The sequence below is a fragment of the Rhagoletis zephyria genome, unplaced genomic scaffold (genome assembly GCF_001687245.7).
Source record: "Rhagoletis zephyria isolate East Lansing unplaced genomic scaffold, Rhagoletis_zephyria_1.1 Rzeph_scaffold_00371, whole genome shotgun sequence".
NCBI classification, from domain to species: domain Eukaryota; kingdom Metazoa; phylum Arthropoda; class Insecta; order Diptera; family Tephritidae; genus Rhagoletis; species Rhagoletis zephyria.
In genome coordinates, this window is record NW_016157455.1 from 137,747 (window position 1) to 157,267 (window position 19,521).

The following is a 19,521-nucleotide window of genomic DNA, read 5'->3' on the forward strand; positions in this document are numbered from 1 at the left end:
GGTAATTGCGCAAGCTCAGGCGCTTTGCAGCGAACAATTTACTGTATAACTTACCCGCCAGCAGATACATGACGCCTGTTATTAGTATGGCGCTAATTTGTCGTTGACAAACACCGAAAGCTCCTACCAAGGCGGCGCTACCCAGTATAATTAGACAGACCAATGAGCAGGAAATTGACAGATTTTGCATTCCTATAGGAATTAAAAAAAAAATGTTTGGAGATGACATAACAGTGTAGAAAATAGAATATACTATGTATTAGCAAATGCATTCAAACTTTTTTTAATTTTTAAAAAGGGTAAAATAGTTTTAAATGTAGTTTTCAGAAATTAAAGCAAGTTTACACAAAAATGTGGACTTTTCGAGCAAAATTTTGTATTTTAATCAGATGAAATATATTTTAAGTAGATGTACATGTTTATGTATTTTAGAGATATTAGAATGTAATGCATGTAATATGTATCTAGTTTTGTGCGTGAATATGCTTATAGATCTAAATTACCATTCTATATAGCAGTGTTATATGTATTTTTGATAATTTTTATATTTTGAGTCATTCACGAAACTTATGTAAGCTTATAAAATAAGAGAGCGAACAGATGCTATTTATAAATTTATGGAATGATTGATTTGAGTTGTGAACATTGTTAGAACAGGAATTCTTTTTAAACCGGACGTTTGGTTGATTGCTATGAGTCTGGAAGGGTTTGTACTGTCTCTATTACTACCCTCTTAATTAACACTCAAATTGGGAAAGATTTGAGGCTAAGTTTGATACAGCCTAGTATTACCCCAAAGTGTGTGCTTTGGTAATGGTTCTGGAGTGACACTCCTTGGCCGGTTATAAATTTGGGTCGTTTCTCTACCTGACGAATTCTTTAGTGGAAGCTACTGGAGAATTATAATGTGTAGTCGGCTAGAAATTAAGTAGTGAACACAGTATTAGTTATCAACTAGAAAAACGTACATTTATCAAAAGTCTGAGAAATCGTTTAGGCGATTAAAGCGCCAACCAAGAACAAAAATTTAAAGTATTTACATAATTAGATATCTAAAATACTTAATTTACAATTTATTTAGATAAAAAATTAAAGTTGCAATTCTTGATACTTGTATACTGGTTCAAGACACTAATTAATGTAAATATGTAGATTATTTCAATTGGCGCCCAAACAAAACATATTCTCACTTCTTATGTGTTTGCTGCCTGCCTGCCACTGCTACCAATCCTCATCACTTACCACTGCTTTTTTCGCTTTTTATTACAGACAAACAATTTTTGACGTGTCGACACATAAACGTTCGACTTAATATTGAAAAGCCGAAACAAAAAACAGCTCAGAACAAAATAACACAACTAACGGTTAACCAAGAAGACAAGCTTTGCTAAGGACTCGAATCAAAAAAATGGCGAAGTCGCGTAAAAGTGAAGCCACCAAGCAAGTGGCAAGTCCAAATATCAATACTGCACCCAATACGAACGGTACAGAGACAGAGGGTGTCGAAAAAAGAAAGCGTGGTCGCCCTGCTGGCGTTGGCCGTAGACCCAAAGCAAAGAAGCCGCTTATTACGAAATTGGTCGATGGCAAACTGATGAAGCGAGCATTGGGCGTGCCCAAGAAGGTGTTGACTGGCAAGCGTGGTAGGCCGCGCAAGGAATATGTTTGGGTTGAGGCGAAATAAGTAATCAAAAAGCTCATCTCCACACGAGTCCAAATATTATTTAAAGAAAGCAAAAAAAAAAAATATATATATATATAAAAGATCTTAAAAATTGTATTGCAGAACAACGCTTGTTAATCATAAATTGTAAACGTTAAGAAAAATCACATAATGCGTAAAATTTAAATTGATTATACATATACATATACATTTTATACATAAATTAAGATCTCTCGATAGTTTTGCGAAAAATTATTGTTGAGTTAGAAATATATGTATGTATACATTATAATGTCAAATCGTTTTAAGCGGCATAAAAAGGAATCAATTTTGATTATTCAATATTCAGTAATTTACATATACATTTTATATATACCTTAAAATTTCTTGATAATTTTACGAAGAATTATCGTTGCGTTAGCAATATATACACAAATGCCTACATTAAAGTGTCAAATCATTTTATTCAACTTAGAAAGTTCTTAAGTTGCATTATTCAAAATTCAGTTAATTATGTATATGTATTAAGTGTCAGTAAATCTACATACTTATTTGCGTTTGTAACTGCAACCAATTTATTTTGTAATCGAAACAAATATTAATAAACTGCATTCCTCAAAAAGTAAATGAAAATTAATACTTAATAAAAAAGGTACTCTACAAGGATATCGATCGGAGGTTTCTTAGAAAGAAATGAGTTGCAGATGATTCGTAGATAGGAAGAGATTAAAAAAATAGAGTGTAAGCATTAAGCCGTATGACTACCCTGCAAACCAAAGTTCCCGAAATCTTTAGGAGTATCTCATTTCTGTATTAATTTTTTTTACGAATCTTCAAAGCAAATAATACGGAGTGGTTGACACGAATCGTAAAGAAATTTCTGTACGAAAAAGAAAGAAAATTATGAAAAATACTGCAAGAAATTCTTCACGTTGCTACGTTATTTATTGCTTTAGCGATTTTTCTCCTAAATCTTGTAAAAGAATCGAAGTGTGCACAGTTCATTTCATTTTAGAAAATTCGGCAAAAAGTCGGATGAGGTCAGAATACTCTTAAAAAATGGTTTGCAGGACATACATATGTATATATGAAAGAAAAAAGTTGAGCGTGCCAGTTTTATTTGAACACTGTATGTTGAGAAAAAAGTTTGGGCGTTCCGACGACAGTCGGGTCTACGTAACCGGAACGACCCAGATTTATATTTGGCCAAGGACCGTCACTCCAGCAACACTCCACAAATACTCTTTGGGGAACTTCCCAGTGGGAAAATGTAATGTATAGTAATCGAAAAAAGTAATCAGTAAAACAACCCTTTTCACATACGAAAATGTATTTTTTTTCCCCAGGGCGATGTGCAGAAAAAAATGGGGCATTCAATTTTGCATTACCTAGTATCGAGAAGCGAATGTGTTCTAATATGAAATTTTTGGAACTTCTTGAATACATTAGAATGCTGATTATATAGCGAAGTAATATTATCGAGAACGCATAAGAAATACATTCTATTATTTATCACGCATGTAATGCATTACTACTTTTCCGACTGGGTTGTATGCTGCTACAACAACAACAACAAAAAAGTTTGGGTGCAATCATGTTTTATACGAGAGACAGATACGAGAGACAGAGTGACGGAGATAGAGAGAGAGTGAGGGAAATAGAGAGAGAGAGAGGGAGATAGAGATAGAGAGAAAGTGAGGCAAATAGAGAGCGAGAGTGAGGGAGATAGAGAGAGAGTGAGGGAGATAGAGAGAGAGTGAGGGAGATAGAGAGAGAGTGAGGGAAATAGAGAGCGGGAGTGAGGGAGATAGAGAGAGAGAGAGTGAGGGAGATAGAGAGAGAGAGAGAGAGAGAGAGCGAGGGAGATAGAGAGAGAGAGAGAGAGAGAGAGCGAGGGAGATAGAGAGAGAGAGAGAGAGAGAGAGCGAGGGAGATAGAGAGAGAGAGAGAGAGAGAGAGCGAGGGAGATAGAGAGAGAGAGAGAGAGAGAGAGTGAGGGAGATAGAGAGAGAGAGAGTGAGGGAGATAGAGGAAGAGAGAGTGAGGGACATAGAGTGAGGGAGATAGAGAGTGATATAATATTGACTGAACAAATTCCCTCTGCTATTTCTCTGTCTTTTTCACATGAGTGTCAGCAGTGCAAATTAACGGTGAAGTTAAAAAGTGCGGCTGTAGAACAAAACTAGATAAATGCATGGTTGTATTTTGGATTATGTTTACCTTTTACAAATTTTTTACATAGATACATACTTATGTAGACACATATGTATATGTTATTAAGTGGAAAGCTAAAATAAAAATCATCATTACGGGGGGAAAAACTCATCGCAACGTGAATGAGCAAAAAAAAACGTAAAAAGTACGTCGAAATCTTCAATTCGGCAACGATGTGAGCGAGATAGAGGGAGAAAGAGTCTGAGGGCGAAGGAGATAGCGTGAGAGGGAAATTAGAGGGAAGGAAATAGAAAGTGGAAAGGGGTTAGACACAGAAAGACAGAAAAGAGGTATAGGGAATTTCCCAAGAGAAAACCTTTCAATAGAAAACATGTAACGTTCAAAACGAAGCAATTTAAACGGTTTATGGGAATGACTATTCTCAATATCTTGTGTTAAAACGCTTTCCGTTTTGAGTAACCTCCGCCTCCTTTCATGCATTGTTCCACCGGTTGCTGTAATTTTTACACAATTTTAATTTGTAGGATACACGCATGTAATTTTACAACGAGACAAGTGAATGCTAGTTGGTACACTTTACTTCTGGACCTATCATACGTAATGCATGTATGCATGTATGTAATATTATTGCGCTTAAAAATGAAAATTAAAGGTAAAGCAACATTGCAAACTGGTGCATAGCCGAAGGAAGTACGAGAACAGCAGGCTTACATATTGCTTTCGCACTCATCCATTCGTTTTGATAAGTCCGATTGCCGTTGCTCCTGATGAAATTTGTCGGCAACAGGATGAAGTATCGCTAAAGTAGTTGAACCGTAAAAATGTCCTTTATGAATTTTTTAAGAGCAGTAAAATGCGTTTACGCGCGTACATGTGTGCACGCAGTTTAAAAAACATACATTTGGTCATACATCAGTGTACTTACATATATACTACTGACCATGATAACAACATTACAAGGTAAAATCATTGAGAGACGGTCTGACGTTTGCCAGCAATATAATTTTAAAATTCGAACAGAGTAGTATTTTAAATAAATGCCGCCATACTACTGGCGAAACCATTGACTTTTTGTAAATTGCTTCACCAAACCCACAAGGTTATAGTGCTACAAATAACTATTAGAATGTTAAAATGATCTTTGAAAATGTTAAACAAATAATTTCAACCGGGATTACCATATTTGAAAGAAAGAAAATTTATCGTTCTTATAATTAATTATGATCAATTATGAAAAAGGTGGCAAAGTTTTTTCCAGCATTTTTGCTTTTATGATGAAGTTTCTTAAATTTTTTTTTTTCATGGAAAGAGTTCAACAAGAGAACACTTACTCGCTAAATTTTACATATTTCTCAGAGGACAAGAGCTATATGGCTATTAAGGCTCTAAATTTCGAAAATAGATGCTTGTTTTTATCATGGTTTTATCAAGTTTTATTTTATTTACTTCTAACCTTAAAAAATTCAAAAAGCGTTGGAATACTTTGCAGGGATCGCAACTGCTATGATCTTTATCGAAAAAATCATAATTTTACCATTAAAATGTGATTTCGGTTTTCCTGTTCATGATTAACCATTATTTTATGATTTTTATTTTTTCGATCAAGGATAAACATTATCTTTTTAATTTTTACTTTTTTGATTCCTTTTTTATCATTATTTTTGATTTTTATTTATCCGATCAAATTTAACCGTTATATTTAGTCTGGTTCTGTAATTCACTTCCGAGTGAATTTGAGTCGAATTCGCTTTGAATTCATATTTGCAGGGGTTGAAATTCACTCGGAAGTGAATTGCAGAACCTGCCTGATTATGATTTCTATTTTTTTTTTCGATCAAGAAAGATCGTTATTTTTGAACTCTAATTTTGTATTCCACATATTTAACCGTTATTTATAGATTTATGGCCTTATTCATAAGAACGAAAAATGACACTGCAGATGGCACAACGCCGAAACCGGTTTGCCTCCAAACCACATTTGACAAGGGATGATGGAAAAGCGTTCCACATTTCATCACACTCCTACCCTGTCGGAAACACCAACAATGAAAATGAGAAAAATAAAATGGGTTTAAAAAGCTTTATAAAGTGACATTTTCATACAAATTTTCGATTTATAAAAGAGTTAAAGTCTTCTTTATTTTTTTAAGAATTTGGGTGTTAATGTTTTAGAGCATAAAAGATTTAAATCAGTGAAATATGATCGAAAATTTCACAAAAAAATAAAAATCAAAAGACAACGATTTCGCAATGATCTAGAAATATAAATCTTGATATTTAACCGTTATATTCTCCCCCATAATACTTCAGTTTTAAGAACCGATGTATTAACAAATTTTGAAGCAAATCAGGGATGTAAAATTTAGTTAAGCGTCCGGTTTGAAAATGAATGAATGTATATTGGAATGCGGCTTATTTAATATTGTGAGGATATAATGGTTAATGTTCTATTTTTTTTAATTATTCTAAATTGGACTTAACTCGGATATTTATGAAACTGTTAAGCATGATTTGATCTCGCAAAAGATGTGTATTAAAGTGTGCTTATATAATATTGTTGTGCTATGTGTGTGTATGTTTGTTTTCTATATCTATATCAAATCATGCATAACTACTTATACAAGCAAAGGTAAGTATGTATGTATTAAGCTTTAGTTATATAGAAAAAGTTGTTTAAAAGAGTTGCAGGTACAACCTACGTGGCAAGAAGAATCTTGAGTTGTTGGCTTTCTAGAATATTGCATTTGAATTGTTGAACCTGATGCACGCATCCAAAAGAATTAACTGTTCTTACGTATTTCTCCAAAATGCATATGCAGCCGATTGTCTATTCCCAACCTAACTAAAATACTGACTTCGATCTAAAAAAAAATCCTTTGCATCTCAATCACACCAAATCTGTTTTTATATCTCTTCTTTTAGTTTTATCCCACACAAATCACTTCAAGTTCTAAAGGCAAATAGTAATATTGTTACAAAATGTCTGCAGAGGAGCAAATTCCTGTTGTAGCCACCGATGGCGTCAAAGTCACAGAAGCAAGTGAATCGTCGGTTGTAGCGGATGCTGCCATTACCACAGATTTAATTGTCGAGCAGGAGCGCGCCGAAAAAATTCTCAACGCCAAGGAGTTGTACAGTCATGGTTCGCGTAATTTTCTTGTAAAGAGCTATGTTGAGGCAGCAGATGAGCTGAGTCAAGTTTGCGCCTTGTATGAAGAATTGTACGGCGAGCAGTCAGATGAATTGGGCATGCCATACTTGCTGTAAGCACACTTTCGTTTCTATGTGCACTGCCTCTATACTAAATTTCATTTCACTCCACTTTCTTTCCATTGTAGCTATGCCAAATCATTGATTGCCTTGGCTTTGGATGAAAACAAAGTCATCGATGTGCCCGACGAAGAAGAACTCGAGGATGATGACGAAGATGGCGTTGAGGGTGATGACGATGAAGCAGCAGCGGAAGGCAGTAATGGTGCGGTGGCAGCAAGTTCAAATGGCGCAGCAGCAAAAGTCAAGCTGGATGACATCAAAGAGAATGATGATGTGGCAGACTCAACGGGCGGTGAGATAGTGAAGCCTGCTGAAGCAAAAAAATCGCCTGCTGTTGAAAAGCCTGTCGAAGATGGGCAAGTAAGTAGCACTGATGATGCTAATGGTGGTGCTGCTGATGTGGAGGAGAAGGAAAAGCAGAAGGAGGAGAAAGCCTCAAAGGGGGCAGCCAATGGCAAGTCGGCCACCCCAGTTGTTGCCGCACCTGTTCTGGATGGCGAAAAGCCAAGCACTTCGAATGGCGATGCAGATGCCGGCGAAGAGGACGATGAGGAAGAGAATGAAGCGGTGAGTTGTACTTGAAGCTAATTTCATTTTAATATAAGTACGTGTTTTGTGCGCCTCAAATGCAATTGAACTGAATTGAATTTGGGAATTGACTCAAACAAAGAGTGTTTGTACTTAGTTATGTAGGTGTCCGGCGGTGCAGCAGCGGGGGTGTTGATAGCGGGTGTATTATGCCACATCTGCTAGAGGGGCCTATTCCATTTTACCAACTTAGGCAATGAGTGAACGAACATACGCACTTGGGGACAAAATAGGCAGTTAGAAATGAGAAAAATATAATCACTATAAATAAAATTAAAAAAATACAACGAAAGTAAAAATAATAAAATACTCTTATTAGGGTTAAATTTTAAATAAGGTAATCGTATCCGCTTTAAATATTGCAACAAGCAATTAATTTTGAAAATTAAATATTGTCTCCTCCACTGTGTAGTTTTCAAAGTGATTGCTTCAGGCGGCTATCAGCCCTTTTGTTACACTTGTCTCAATTTAAACTCATTAACTATTTCTTTTTTTTTTGCTTCACGCGTAACCCGTAGGCTTCGAATCTGCAATTGGCCTGGGAAATCCTTGAGTTGGCTGCCAAAATATTCATACGCCAAGGTACAAGCGGTCTACCCAACCTTGCTGAGGTGCAAACAGAGTTAGCTAATATCGAATTTGAGAACAACTTGCCCGAGGCGGCACGTGAGGATTACGGTAAATGAAAAAAATTCAACAGCTTCACATATATTTATTTTTGTATTTTCGCAAAGTATTCGAAAATAAACTAAAAATTCTTTTCTCATCTATCCACATACATACATACATATACAGTGAAGGCACTAAAAATTTACAGTGAATTGCCTACAAATTATCGTCGCGCGATGGCAGAAATACACTACAAAATTGGTCTTACATATCTGATGCAGCAGCTGAATAAAGAAGGTGCTGAATCGCTAAAGGATGCCTGCACTTTGATTGATGCCGAAATAAAAGAGCTGGAAGCTAACGAGGAGGAGCTCAGCGAAAAGCAGAAGAACAACATACAAGATATGGAGGAGACAAAACAAGAAATTTGGGCTAAAATCGCCGAAATTGAAGACACACAAGCGCAGGTAAAAGTGTAAATGCTGGTCATGCGCTTAACGATTATTTATTTGCTTCTCTTTTTTTTTTTTAATGCAGAACATAGCTGAGGTGCGCGCTGCATTGGACAGTTACATTAAACCCATCAACTCGGAGCAAAAGGATGCCGCTGGACCCTCGTCGTCGTCATCGACGTCGGCAGCGGGCGCATCTTCCTCCAGTTCAGCAGCTAAGCCTACAGACATTTCACATTTGATTAAGCGCAAGAAGCCCGATGAGCAGAGTTCGGAGGCTGAAGCGGCGGCATCACCAGCCAAACGGCCAGCTGTTTAATTCCTTCGCGCCACTTGAACTTCTTTCGTATTTTTGTTTGTATCTTTTGATTAGCGAGCGCAAGCTTTAGTGTATGTAAATTGCTGCTGCATTCCGTTCATATTTATTAATTCAGTTACATATGCAAACAAAAGTGTAGGGAAACAAAAAACTAACAAATAATAAAACAAATTCCTTCATACGGTCAAAATAATACATTTTTTTGCTTGCTCAAGAAAACGCTTAAGCCTTTTGTGTCGGTGCATTGTTTGGTAGTTTTAAATTGATGCAGCAGTTTTATCGGTCTTTCCACTTTTTAATGCATATTTGAGTAGCCAAAGTGAATAATTTTATCTTTCATTTCTCCATCTATTCTCAACTGGCTGCCGCACTTTCTGTCCTTGCATTGTAATTTAACCGTACAACTACATACACATTTACCTACACACAGAGTTTTCATATTATTTTTGCAGCTGCACTATTTTGGTCGGCATGACTTGCAGTTAAAAATTGAATTGCCTTTTTTACTTCTCTAAAATTTTCTTTGAATTTAAATTTAAATTTTCTACTGCCAGTAGCGATTTTTCGTTTATATTCTCTTAATAGCAACTAGTTGTAAACGTATGCATTAATAATATATATTTATACATATATCTACGTACATAACTTATTAATAATAGTTCATGCTAATGTTTGTATTGTGTTTTTTTTTACTTAAAAGTTCGATTTGAAGATATCTCTGTACCGCTGCTCTATAAAAAATGAGCTGTAGTTTTAAGTTGGACAATACAAACTTTTAAATTTATATTCAAAATGAATCATGAAAACTTTTCTTTGGGGCTATGGTGGGTTCTGCTAATAAATCGAAACTTTTAGATCCAACTTTTAACACTTTAATGTACCAACTGCTAATTAAGGAAATAAGAAGTCCTATGAAAAAAAAAACACCTTCAAATATTGGGGAAGTCGCTTGAGTTTAAGTGGCCATCGTACAACCTCTTAAGAAAAAGTACAATGATTCGGGGTGTGCGCTTTTGAAATGAAGAACACAACGCTATCAGCTTTAAAATTCCGTTCCTTTGCTGTTAATAGTAAGGGCCATATTAGGTGACTGCCAGGTCAGGGGCTCAATAAGGCGTTTCTTAGATTATTTCTGAAACGGTAACGGCTCGTTGAGCTTATAGTTGGCTCATCGGTCCAAGAGCAGTCCACAGATTGACACAGGAATCTTTTTACCCTCCCTGTGAGGAGAAATGACCTCAAGGGTGATCTGCCTAGCCAACGTATTAGCCAGTCAGTTAGGATCGTTCCATGAGCGGTGCTAGAGCCCGAATTGCCTCTTTGCTGTCTTCTACTTATTTAGCCCTGTAACCCCCTGAGCGATTTTGGTAGAAATTAATAAAGCTCGCCAGTCGGCTCTCTTCTGTGCCAATTCCTTTTTCACTTGGTCTTTTCTCTGCTAGCACCAGCGGGTTCCGCGTTAAATACTTTCAGAACTCCAGCGTCATTGTCCGTTCGAACGACATGGCCAAGCAAGCGGAGTAATCTTGGTTGTGAAGTTCTGATGATGCCTCCACCATATATCCCGAATCCTTCACGCTCAAATTATCAAGTGTTTTGGTCTTTGCAGAAGTCCCTTAATGGTGTTAAGTTGGTTTTGAAGCAGTCCTGCGAAAATCACTTCGGGTGTTCGAATCGTCGAGTTAGATTGGCATGCAAAAAGGTATCAAGTGCACTTGTGGGTACGCGAGAAGTAACTGTTGACCCGGAAGCCCTAACCCGAAAGTCTCTGCGCGAAGGTGCAACGTGCCTCTTGCCTAATTCTACTTCGCTCAATGCTCTGCCGTACCGCTTCTTCGAAGATGGAGGGTCTACGTACGTCTCCTTCTAGTCGAGTAGTGACTTCATACATGCCTGGGTGGCAATTCGTTACAAAATAGTGCGTTTTTGGGATGCTCACCACGATGCCATTCCAAAATGAACTCGTTCCAAAGCTGCTTTTTCAATGCCAGTCTGGATCAGTAGGTGGTGCTGAAATTTCTAAATGTCCCCAATGAGAACTGGTTTCTGCCGTCTACACTGAAATTTGTAGGTTCCTACCATTGAAGAATGTAGCGGAGTCGGAAGAGATAGTTATCTCGCGCAGGCCGTCGATCTTTTGATCCATCGGCATGATATACCATCCGTCGGCGCGAGCGAATAAGGTAAACCACAGCTGACGGCGAGGGAATTTATTCATATACAGATTAAACAGCATCGGGGACTGCAGAGATCACGATCCACCGTTTCGTTCGATTTGCAAGGGGACACATCCAGGACGTCCTGGAAGAGCTGCGCGACGAGAACCATCTTGTCGCATGATCGGCGGAGGTTCAGACTCTAACTTATCTGTATGGTGATGACGTTCCGGTAATCAGTAATAATAATGGTTGCCAGAGTGATATGCGTACGTCAGTAATTTCCTGATTTATGGTTTCAAACAGCTCGGGCAGACCTTCCCCACTGGCTCGTAAAAGTTTCGATATCTTCGTGCACTCAAAAGCGAATTGCGAGGTCGATAGAAATATTCTGGGTTTACTTTTATCCTATTGACATAAATGTATATAGAGAGTGTTCTAGACCACCCTCCAACCCCTCTAAAATGGGGGGAAATGTTTTTTTATTGAAAAAAAAAAACGCAAAAATATGAGCAATCAGATCAGGGATGCTCTTCTTTTGGTGGTACTACCGACCGGAATTGGATTAAACAGGCCGGAAGTCCATTTTTTTTTTTTTTAATTAGACATACATCTTTTTACTACAGATTCGCATGCGGAACTCTAAATTATCTGGATTTCGGAATGGATGAACATGTTTTTTTTGGAAAACAAAAAAATATAAATCGCCAGGTCGGGGACGCTCTATATTTTGTTCTATTAACGACTTCCGGTTTCGACCGAATGTGGATTAAACTGGACGGAAGTTAATTTTTTAAGTAGGAAATACATATTTTTACCACAGATTCGGACTCTGCGAACAAAAATAAATATGTTTGGTGGGAAACTTTTCTGGAAAGGACTTCCGGTTAAGATAATGAATTTCCGGTATATTTAACCCGCTTCCAGACGAAACTGGAAGTCGGTAATACTAACACTAAAAATAGAGCATCCCTAATTTGGTAGATCTTATCTCTGCGTTTTTCAATAAAAATCATTTTCCCCCATTTTGGATGGGGTAGACGGGTGGTCTAGGAACCCTATATACATACATAGTATTATATTTTGCAGTATTTTTCTATTCGATTTGCTTACTTTACTACTGTTTTGAAAAGCATCATACTGAAGTAATCTAACGGTATCTAACAAATAACTAATTTTCAGAAGTGGAATAAAATCAGATAATTGAAGGCGGGTCAACAATACTAGCTGCAATGCTTGGGCAAACTACAACAAATAAATTGACTACATATGCATTTGATGAATGGTAGAACATTGCTATACAATTAACTATCTGTTATGTGGTTCAGAAGATTCAACTATGCAATACGTTAAATATTTATGTAGCTACGAGTAGTTAAGTTGCTGCCTAGAAGATACTAAAGATAGTACGGTAGTTGAATCTAGCATTCGATATGTACATATGAAAGTAAAGTTTCTTTTCTCTTTAATTGATTGCACATAGTAGAAATTGCATTTAGTGATAGAATGCAGTGTGAGTGTGTAATGCCAATTGATAACGAATTTTTTCTTTACGCAAATTATAATTTTGAAAAAATTTTAAAATCTATTTGTGTTTTTTGGTGTGTTTTTTTTTTTTTGTTTGCTTTCTGTTGGAATACACATAGATTGTACCATACGTACTTAAATGGGGCTGCAATGAGGTCTGGGACTCACTATGTTGCCAATCGTTTCGCTGCTCTTCGCCACGAGCATTCTCCATCGAGCCGGCCAGATAGTTGACGCAAGGTGGTGCGCCGCGTGGAAATTTTGGATGTCGTCGCAGTTCTTGTAATTCTGGCATCGGCAAGTCTATGCAAAGGGTCCAAATGCCACCGTGCATGGGTACCAGAAAAACGGTGTCTCGCCGAAAGCGATATTCCACTGTAAATGTGTAGAAAGATAAATATTAAAATCAGAATTTTTTTAGGCAGTGTGATAAGAATGGTGCATTTTATTAAAATAAGTAAATACATAAAGAATCCTGAGAAAATGAATATGCAGATGCGCTGCTGCATACTACAATTGCTGAAACCAAGCGGGGTACAACCACAAACTAAAAAGTTCTGCCCTCTGGCAGGGTCCTATCACCCACCAAAGGTATCCGCTACCAAGACTATGCGGACGACATAGTGATCATTGTCAGAGGGTTGGTTGAGAGCACTCTTTGTGACATCATCCAAAAAGGTTAAGATTAACAAAGGTTGTTGGTGTGCCAAGTTAGGGCTTAGCATAGACCCAGCCAAAACTGAACTGGCGACGGCGCTGGAAGTAGCCCTCGAGCTTGAGCCCCGCCAAAAGAACTACTACTTCTGGGTGGCACGCTGCATTAGTACATAGATGACTGGAAGGCCCCAGAGGTAATAGGATCCCTGTTCATATCGCAAAATATCCGAGCATCTTTCAGGCAGAAGTGTACGCCATATATCTTTGTGCGGAGAAAATCATGAATAGAGCGTACATAAACGAGACAATCATAATTCGGAGCGACCGCCAGGTGACACCCCAGGTTCTCCTATCTTATGAAGTCAACGCTCAACTCCCTTGGCAGACACAATAACATCAAGTTAGCGTGGGTACGAGGCGGCATAGGGGGTAACGAGGCCACGGACTGTCTCACAAGAAAGGCGACAGCCATTAATACAGTTGGCCCGAGCCCTTGCTGAGAGTACTTCCCGACTTCATAAAGGTTGAGCTTTGGAGGGAGAGGAACACACAGAGAGATATACATTTGCATGGCTCAGGAGCGATGCGTCAGGCAAAGAGTTTACTGGGAAAGTTTAACAAAAAGAGATTCCAAAGCTTGGTTAATCTCCCAAAACATAGGCTTAGAATTGTAACAGGTATCCTTAGAGGGCACTGCAGACTAAGCGGACATCTACATAAGCTGGGGACATGGTAAAATGATCCGTGCTAGTTCTGCGACTCGACCAGTGAGACACCACGTAACATTCTCACCGAGTGTGATGTAGTTTGCAGAAGACAAGAGAGAAGTCTAGGTTCAATGTGGCCACATCCACCCACTACTTCTGAAGGCGATGTTGAACTTTCTGGGGAACATAAAAGTATAACGCTTCCAGTAGCATTGGGAATCCGATCAAAAAGGTTGTAACAAATAACTAATTTTCAGAAGTGGAATAAAATCAGATAATTGAAGGCGGGTCTTATAGCTCAGCTGTTACAGACCTTTTTCCCTGAAGATCGTTCATAAGTATTCCGTCCCCTCCACACGTGAGGGAGTGAATGCGAGAGCTATAGCTTCAAGGTCCAATTGGTTTGTTGCTAAAACTGTAGTGAATGAAGATGCCATAAGATTTAAAAGCTTTATCTTCCCCAGCTGAACATTTGTTAGTACTCTTAAAAAATTTCTTCACTGCATCACTTACATTTGCTTAATAGTGTAGACTAGTTGACATCGCCTTTAACCCTGTAAAGCTTCACTTTTACACTTACTTTTCTTGTCCGGCTTTAACATTGCCACCTTGTCGTCCAACATCCACTCTAACTGCATGCCTGAACGATTCATATATCTATCCAAGCTATTGCGATCCCACGTCACATGTTCCCAATGATCAGTCATAATGGCGGCGCAGAGCATAGCTGTCGCACTGGTGGTCATCAACAGTGTTACGAACAGAAATAGCACCGGCGGTGGGCCGACGCAGCAGTTAGAGCAACAAGACGAAGCGTCTGTGCCACTGCCCATATCCATAGCTGAATTCAGTGACGTTGGCGTGCCCAGGCCACCAGCTGAGCCATCGATAAGGCCGCCGCCACCACCACTTTGGTTCAGCGCCTTGGCGCAGCTACTATTTCGCAACAGAATGCTATTGCTGCGTCTCAAACTCTCAACAGCCGCTGCTGCGGCTGCACTTGTTGCCGCCGTTGGATCGAAGTGAAACGAGTTTTGTACCACCGCCGAGGGGTGTTCATAAATGCTGTTGTGCCGACTGGGCGCGAAGTAGTAGCACGTCGTTTGTGTATTGCTATTTGTTGATTTGTTTTGGTGATTACTGTGGCCGTTGCCAATGCCGAAGGTGCCGCTGCCACCGGACGCACCGCAAGCCACACCATTGAGTCCGCCCCCGCTACTGCCGTGCTCATTGATTGCGCTCAAGTCCTCATTACTGGACGTATATAATATCGATTGCGCAAATTGATTTGAGTAGCAATTTTGTTTAAAAGCGCTGCTACCAGTTTGATAATGGCTTGGCGGCTGGTGGTGGTAGTGATGATTGCTGCCGGTTGTAGATTTACCGCTGCCGCTGTTGGCCTGTACGTAGAGCGCTTCGTAGTCGTAGTGATGTGGATTGCGATAGATCACCGGCCAGGAGCGGGTGGTCTTCGAATTGTGACTATAGGTTGTGGTGGTGGCGGCGGCGGCAGCAGCTGCAGCTGCGGCAACCACTGTAGGTGGAGGCGCCGTTGGCGCGGCCGGTACGCTGGACTGTTGACCGTAAACGTTTGGCGAATTCGCTGCGCCGATTGTGGCGTTAATGCTTGCTGCGGACGTGGCGGGCGTTAAGCCGCCACCAAACTGTGTTGTTGCGGCCACACCAATACTAGTCGGCGATACAGAAGCGGCGATCGCTGTGCTATTCGAACGCTGTGTTGAGCTGGCGGTGTTCGTATTCGAAGAGAATGTGGGCGTTACTGGGCTGTGACTTAGTGTTTTATCGTCGGTGTCTACCAAAGGCGTCAGTTCAGTGAGTTGGCTCTCTTCGCTGGCTTGGGCCGTCAATTTTACTGAGGCTGATGTGGGGCTCGTCTGCTTCTGCTGTTGCTGCTGGGTCGCCTGTTGGCGTTTTAGCGCATTTTTCGTTGACGACGGACCTGGGCGTGTGATGGTGGTCAGCTTTAAAGGCGCTGGCAGATGACGACCCGTTCTCTTGCTGGTGACCACGCCAGTATCGGAACTTGAGACGTTGCCGCTTATTTGTGGACTCACGCGCACTTTACCGTTGACGTTTGTCGCTATCACAATTGTCGCTGTAGGTACCGCTGTTAATTCATTGAAGTCCTCTTCCTCGACCAGTGTGGCTCCTGACGAATAAATGTTGTTAGTGTGTTTACTGCGCAGCAGATAAGATTTACTGTTACTGTTACTGTTACTACTATTGTGGTTAGGTTGGCTATGGCTGTGGCTGTTGCTATTATTAATGCTGTTGATGTTGTAGTTGTAGTTGCTATAGCAGTGACTGTTGCTGTCGCTACTTTGCTTGCTTTTCGATTTCTTATGATGTTGTTTATTATTATGTTGTTGTTGTTGTTGTTGTTGTTTGTGATGTGACTGTGGATGCGACTGAAGTTGATTTTCTGATTGTGACTGTTGTGCTGTTGGATTTTTTAATGGCAGCTGTTCGGATGAGTGATGATTGGCGAGCTGTTGCGAATGCGCATGCGATGTGACTGCTGGTGGTTGTGGCGATGGCGATGGCGATGGCGTTGACGTGGACGATGGTGAAGCGGATGATGTCGTCGATGGTGCCTGTAATTCATGATAATGCCCGTTGGTCGGTGAGGTTATGCTTACTTCTGGCACGCAGCGTGCGGTCACTTTGTAGCGACTGCCAGTGCCGCCGCCGCCGCCGCCCAAACTGGCCGAACCGACCCGTGTCTTTACCAGTCATAAGTCTGTGTCGCGTTTTTTGATTTTATTGAGGCTCATATTTTTGAGTCCGGTGGTCGCTGTTATTGTTGCTGTAGTTGTGGTTGCGGGTTTCGCAGAAGTATCTGTCGCTTCGGTTATTTTCGCTTTTGTACTTTTTTTGGAAATGTGTTGCAGTGCTTCGCGGTCTCTGTGTGGTGGTTGGTGGTTCGGTTGGTGATGTAGAAAGTATAGATCGGTATGGTCGTTTGTCGGCGGTGTGGATGGTGTTGGTGTATGGCTTTGGTGCACTTTATTAGTTTTGAAATTAATTTTTGTGCGTTTCTCAAATAAGAAGTTGCGAAAAGCTGAGCTTTATGGGTAGTCTGGGTAGATTGCGTGTGCGTTTCGTGTAAAATGGTTTTGTAGTTATATTTTTTACTAAATGAAGGTGATTTTTATGCGCGATAGTGTTGCTTGGTTTAACTTATAGTTACAAATATGGGTTGTGTGCCTAAAAGTATGCTACAATTTGTTCAGTTGTTATTTAAAATTGCGTACAACAGTTTCTGTTTCCAGGTTTTGTTGTTAGGTTTTTTTTTTTACTAAAAATCAAAATCTCACTACTAAAAACAGTGTACTTTTACAAAACTCTAATTTTCTGTGTATTTGTGCATTTGTGTGCTTGTGTTTGTGTGTGTTTTTCGAATTAGTTCCGTGTTTTGTGTTTATTTTTCAGCTTAAGCTTTTCAACTACGGCTTGTTCTTGCGTTTTATATTTTTGTTTGTTAGCTTCAAGCTAAAAAGTAGAAAGAAATGAAAAAAAAGTAGATAGAAAATTTAGAGTTAGTGATTTGTGAATTCTTTGAAAAAATTTCACTCACTTAACTAGTACAGAGAGAAGTAAAAACAAAAACAAAAAAAATCTTTAGACCATTTAAGTTTCATTATTATTTTGTACAGTGATAACTGAAAACCAAAACCGGAAGTAACACGAACACACAAAATAGATAGTTAAGGAGAAAACGGCAGACTGCGTGCACAGTGTTTTAATCTATGGTGTGAAGGGGAGTTACAGAAGGAGATGGAAATGAACTGAAAGACTATACATGCAAATATACATTAATATACAAATATTTTTAATTTATACAAGAACAACAATGAAATCTTAAAATGAAACAATTAACAGGAGAAGTTACCACAATACAAATTTTAAAAAATATTCGAAAATATGGATATTTGAATACACAAATTACTGAACATAACTACAAATATACAAAGCACACATACATACATACTTAGATATACATAACCGACTCACATACGTATGTCCAGTGTCCCACAGTCGTAGTTAAGATTAAGTCGTCTTTAAAGTTAGTAGCAATTTTTATACCCGAGCGCACTTGTGCACAAGGGTATTATAACTTTGTTCACATAACGGTTGTTTGTAACAGGCAAAACGAATCGAGATAGATATAGACAAATGTATACATAAATGATCAGAATGAAAAGAGAAATCGATTAAGCGGTGACTGTCTGTCCGTCCGTCCGTCCGTCCGTCCGTCTGTGCACACGATAACTCGAGTAAAAATTGAGATATCTTAACGAAACTTGGTACGTGAACTTCTTTTGGGCGTAGGACGGATGGTATTGAAAATGGGCGAAATCGGACAATAACCACGCCTACCTCCCATATAACGGTAATTTTCAGAAATACGAAAACTGCGCCAGTAAATATTGAAGCTAATTTATTCAAAATTGTTGGTTGCAACAATTCTTTACCATGAAATACGTTTATGACAAAATTTTGGAAAATGGCACCGCCCACTTGTGATCATATATTTGTACCAAGCTCGGTATGGTTATTGTGCTTGCCACATAAAAGCAAACCGTTGAAAATTGTTGAAATCGGACTAAAATTGAGGCCGCTTTTCATATAACGGTAAATTTCAGAAATGCTTGAAATTTCAATATTTCGAAATTTAAGGACGCTTATTTACTTAAAATTTATACACTCCGGCTTATGCTGTAGCGGTAGCTTTCGGAAAGGTGAAAAACCATATATTTAATACTTGCGCCGGGTATTTAATGTTCGGCTCCGCCCGAACTTAGACTTTCTTACTTGTTTAACATAATTTTCAATGGAATATCTCTCAAAAATAGCTGTTGGATTTCACTATAGTTAATTTCATCTAAATAGGATTAGTAATAAGAACACTAACGCCACTAGTGAATCCATTTTTCGTAAAAATATTTCTAATCGCACCTGCAGCATACCTTTCTAAATTTTCAACTTTTTAATCAGACTGTATTACGCATTTTTTTTTCCGTGCAAAAAAATTTCCGAAATTTTGGAAGAAAATGCGTTAAAAAATTGCCAAAACACAACTCTTTAGAAACTTAAAACTTGCAGCTGTAAGGGAACAGAGTAAAGAGCGAAATACACAACACAAGCGGCTTGACAAACCAAGCAAAATTTCCCTTTGCTTCAAGCCATTTGTGCTGTCTATGGGGTGTTTGAAGGTTTGACAAACCGCTTGAGGGAAATTTGAGCAAAAATCAAATTTTTTTGATTTTCTGGCCGCCATGTTGACGTTTGATCAAACCGCTTGAGATGTGGATGGTAAAATCGCCTCAATTGCAACTGAAATTTCACCAAGTGAAGACGTAAGGGAGAATAA

General features: G+C 39.0%; 3 protein-coding genes across 4 annotated transcripts in view; 1 reads left to right on the forward strand and 2 right to left on the reverse strand.

Moving 5' to 3' along the window:
- The window catches only part of Nasp (Nuclear autoantigenic sperm protein), a 23,621-nt gene extending 14,377 nt beyond the window's left edge, over positions 1-9,244 (forward strand). The window contains exons 3-8 of one of the 2 annotated variants that reach the window (XM_017611121.1): positions 6,761-7,101; positions 7,177-7,678; positions 8,218-8,377; positions 8,495-8,775; positions 8,846-9,128; positions 9,159-9,244. In XM_017611121.1, coding sequence (XP_017466610.1) covers positions 6,818-7,101; positions 7,177-7,678; positions 8,218-8,377; positions 8,495-8,775; positions 8,846-9,079 — 1,461 coding nt within the window. In that variant the 5' untranslated portion in view covers positions 6,761-6,817 and the 3' untranslated portion in view covers positions 9,080-9,128; positions 9,159-9,244. Of the gene's footprint in view, positions 1-6,760; positions 7,102-7,176; positions 7,679-8,217; positions 8,378-8,494; positions 8,776-8,845 lie in introns of both variants that reach the window. The other variant, XM_017611120.1, reaches the window with a different exon arrangement.
- Positions 1-15,702, reverse strand: part of LOC108359309 (uncharacterized) — a 16,705-nt gene extending 1,003 nt beyond the window's left edge. Inside the window, exons 1-3 of the mRNA XM_017611122.1 lie at positions 14,707-15,702; positions 12,931-13,137; positions 55-192 (exon numbers count right to left, since the gene is read on the reverse strand). Coding sequence (XP_017466611.1) covers positions 55-192; positions 12,931-13,137; positions 14,707-14,965 — 604 coding nt within the window. The 5' untranslated portion in view covers positions 14,966-15,702. The remainder of the gene's footprint in view (positions 1-54; positions 193-12,930; positions 13,138-14,706) is intronic.
- LOC108359299 (G-box-binding factor-like) overlaps positions 14,974-19,521 on the reverse strand; it is a 59,947-nt gene continuing 55,399 nt past the window's right edge. The window contains exons 2-4 of the mRNA XM_017611108.1: positions 16,348-16,870; positions 15,100-16,296; positions 14,974-15,035 (exon numbers count right to left, since the gene is read on the reverse strand). Coding sequence (XP_017466597.1) covers positions 14,974-15,035; positions 15,100-16,296; positions 16,348-16,870 — 1,782 coding nt within the window. The remainder of the gene's footprint in view (positions 15,036-15,099; positions 16,297-16,347; positions 16,871-19,521) is intronic.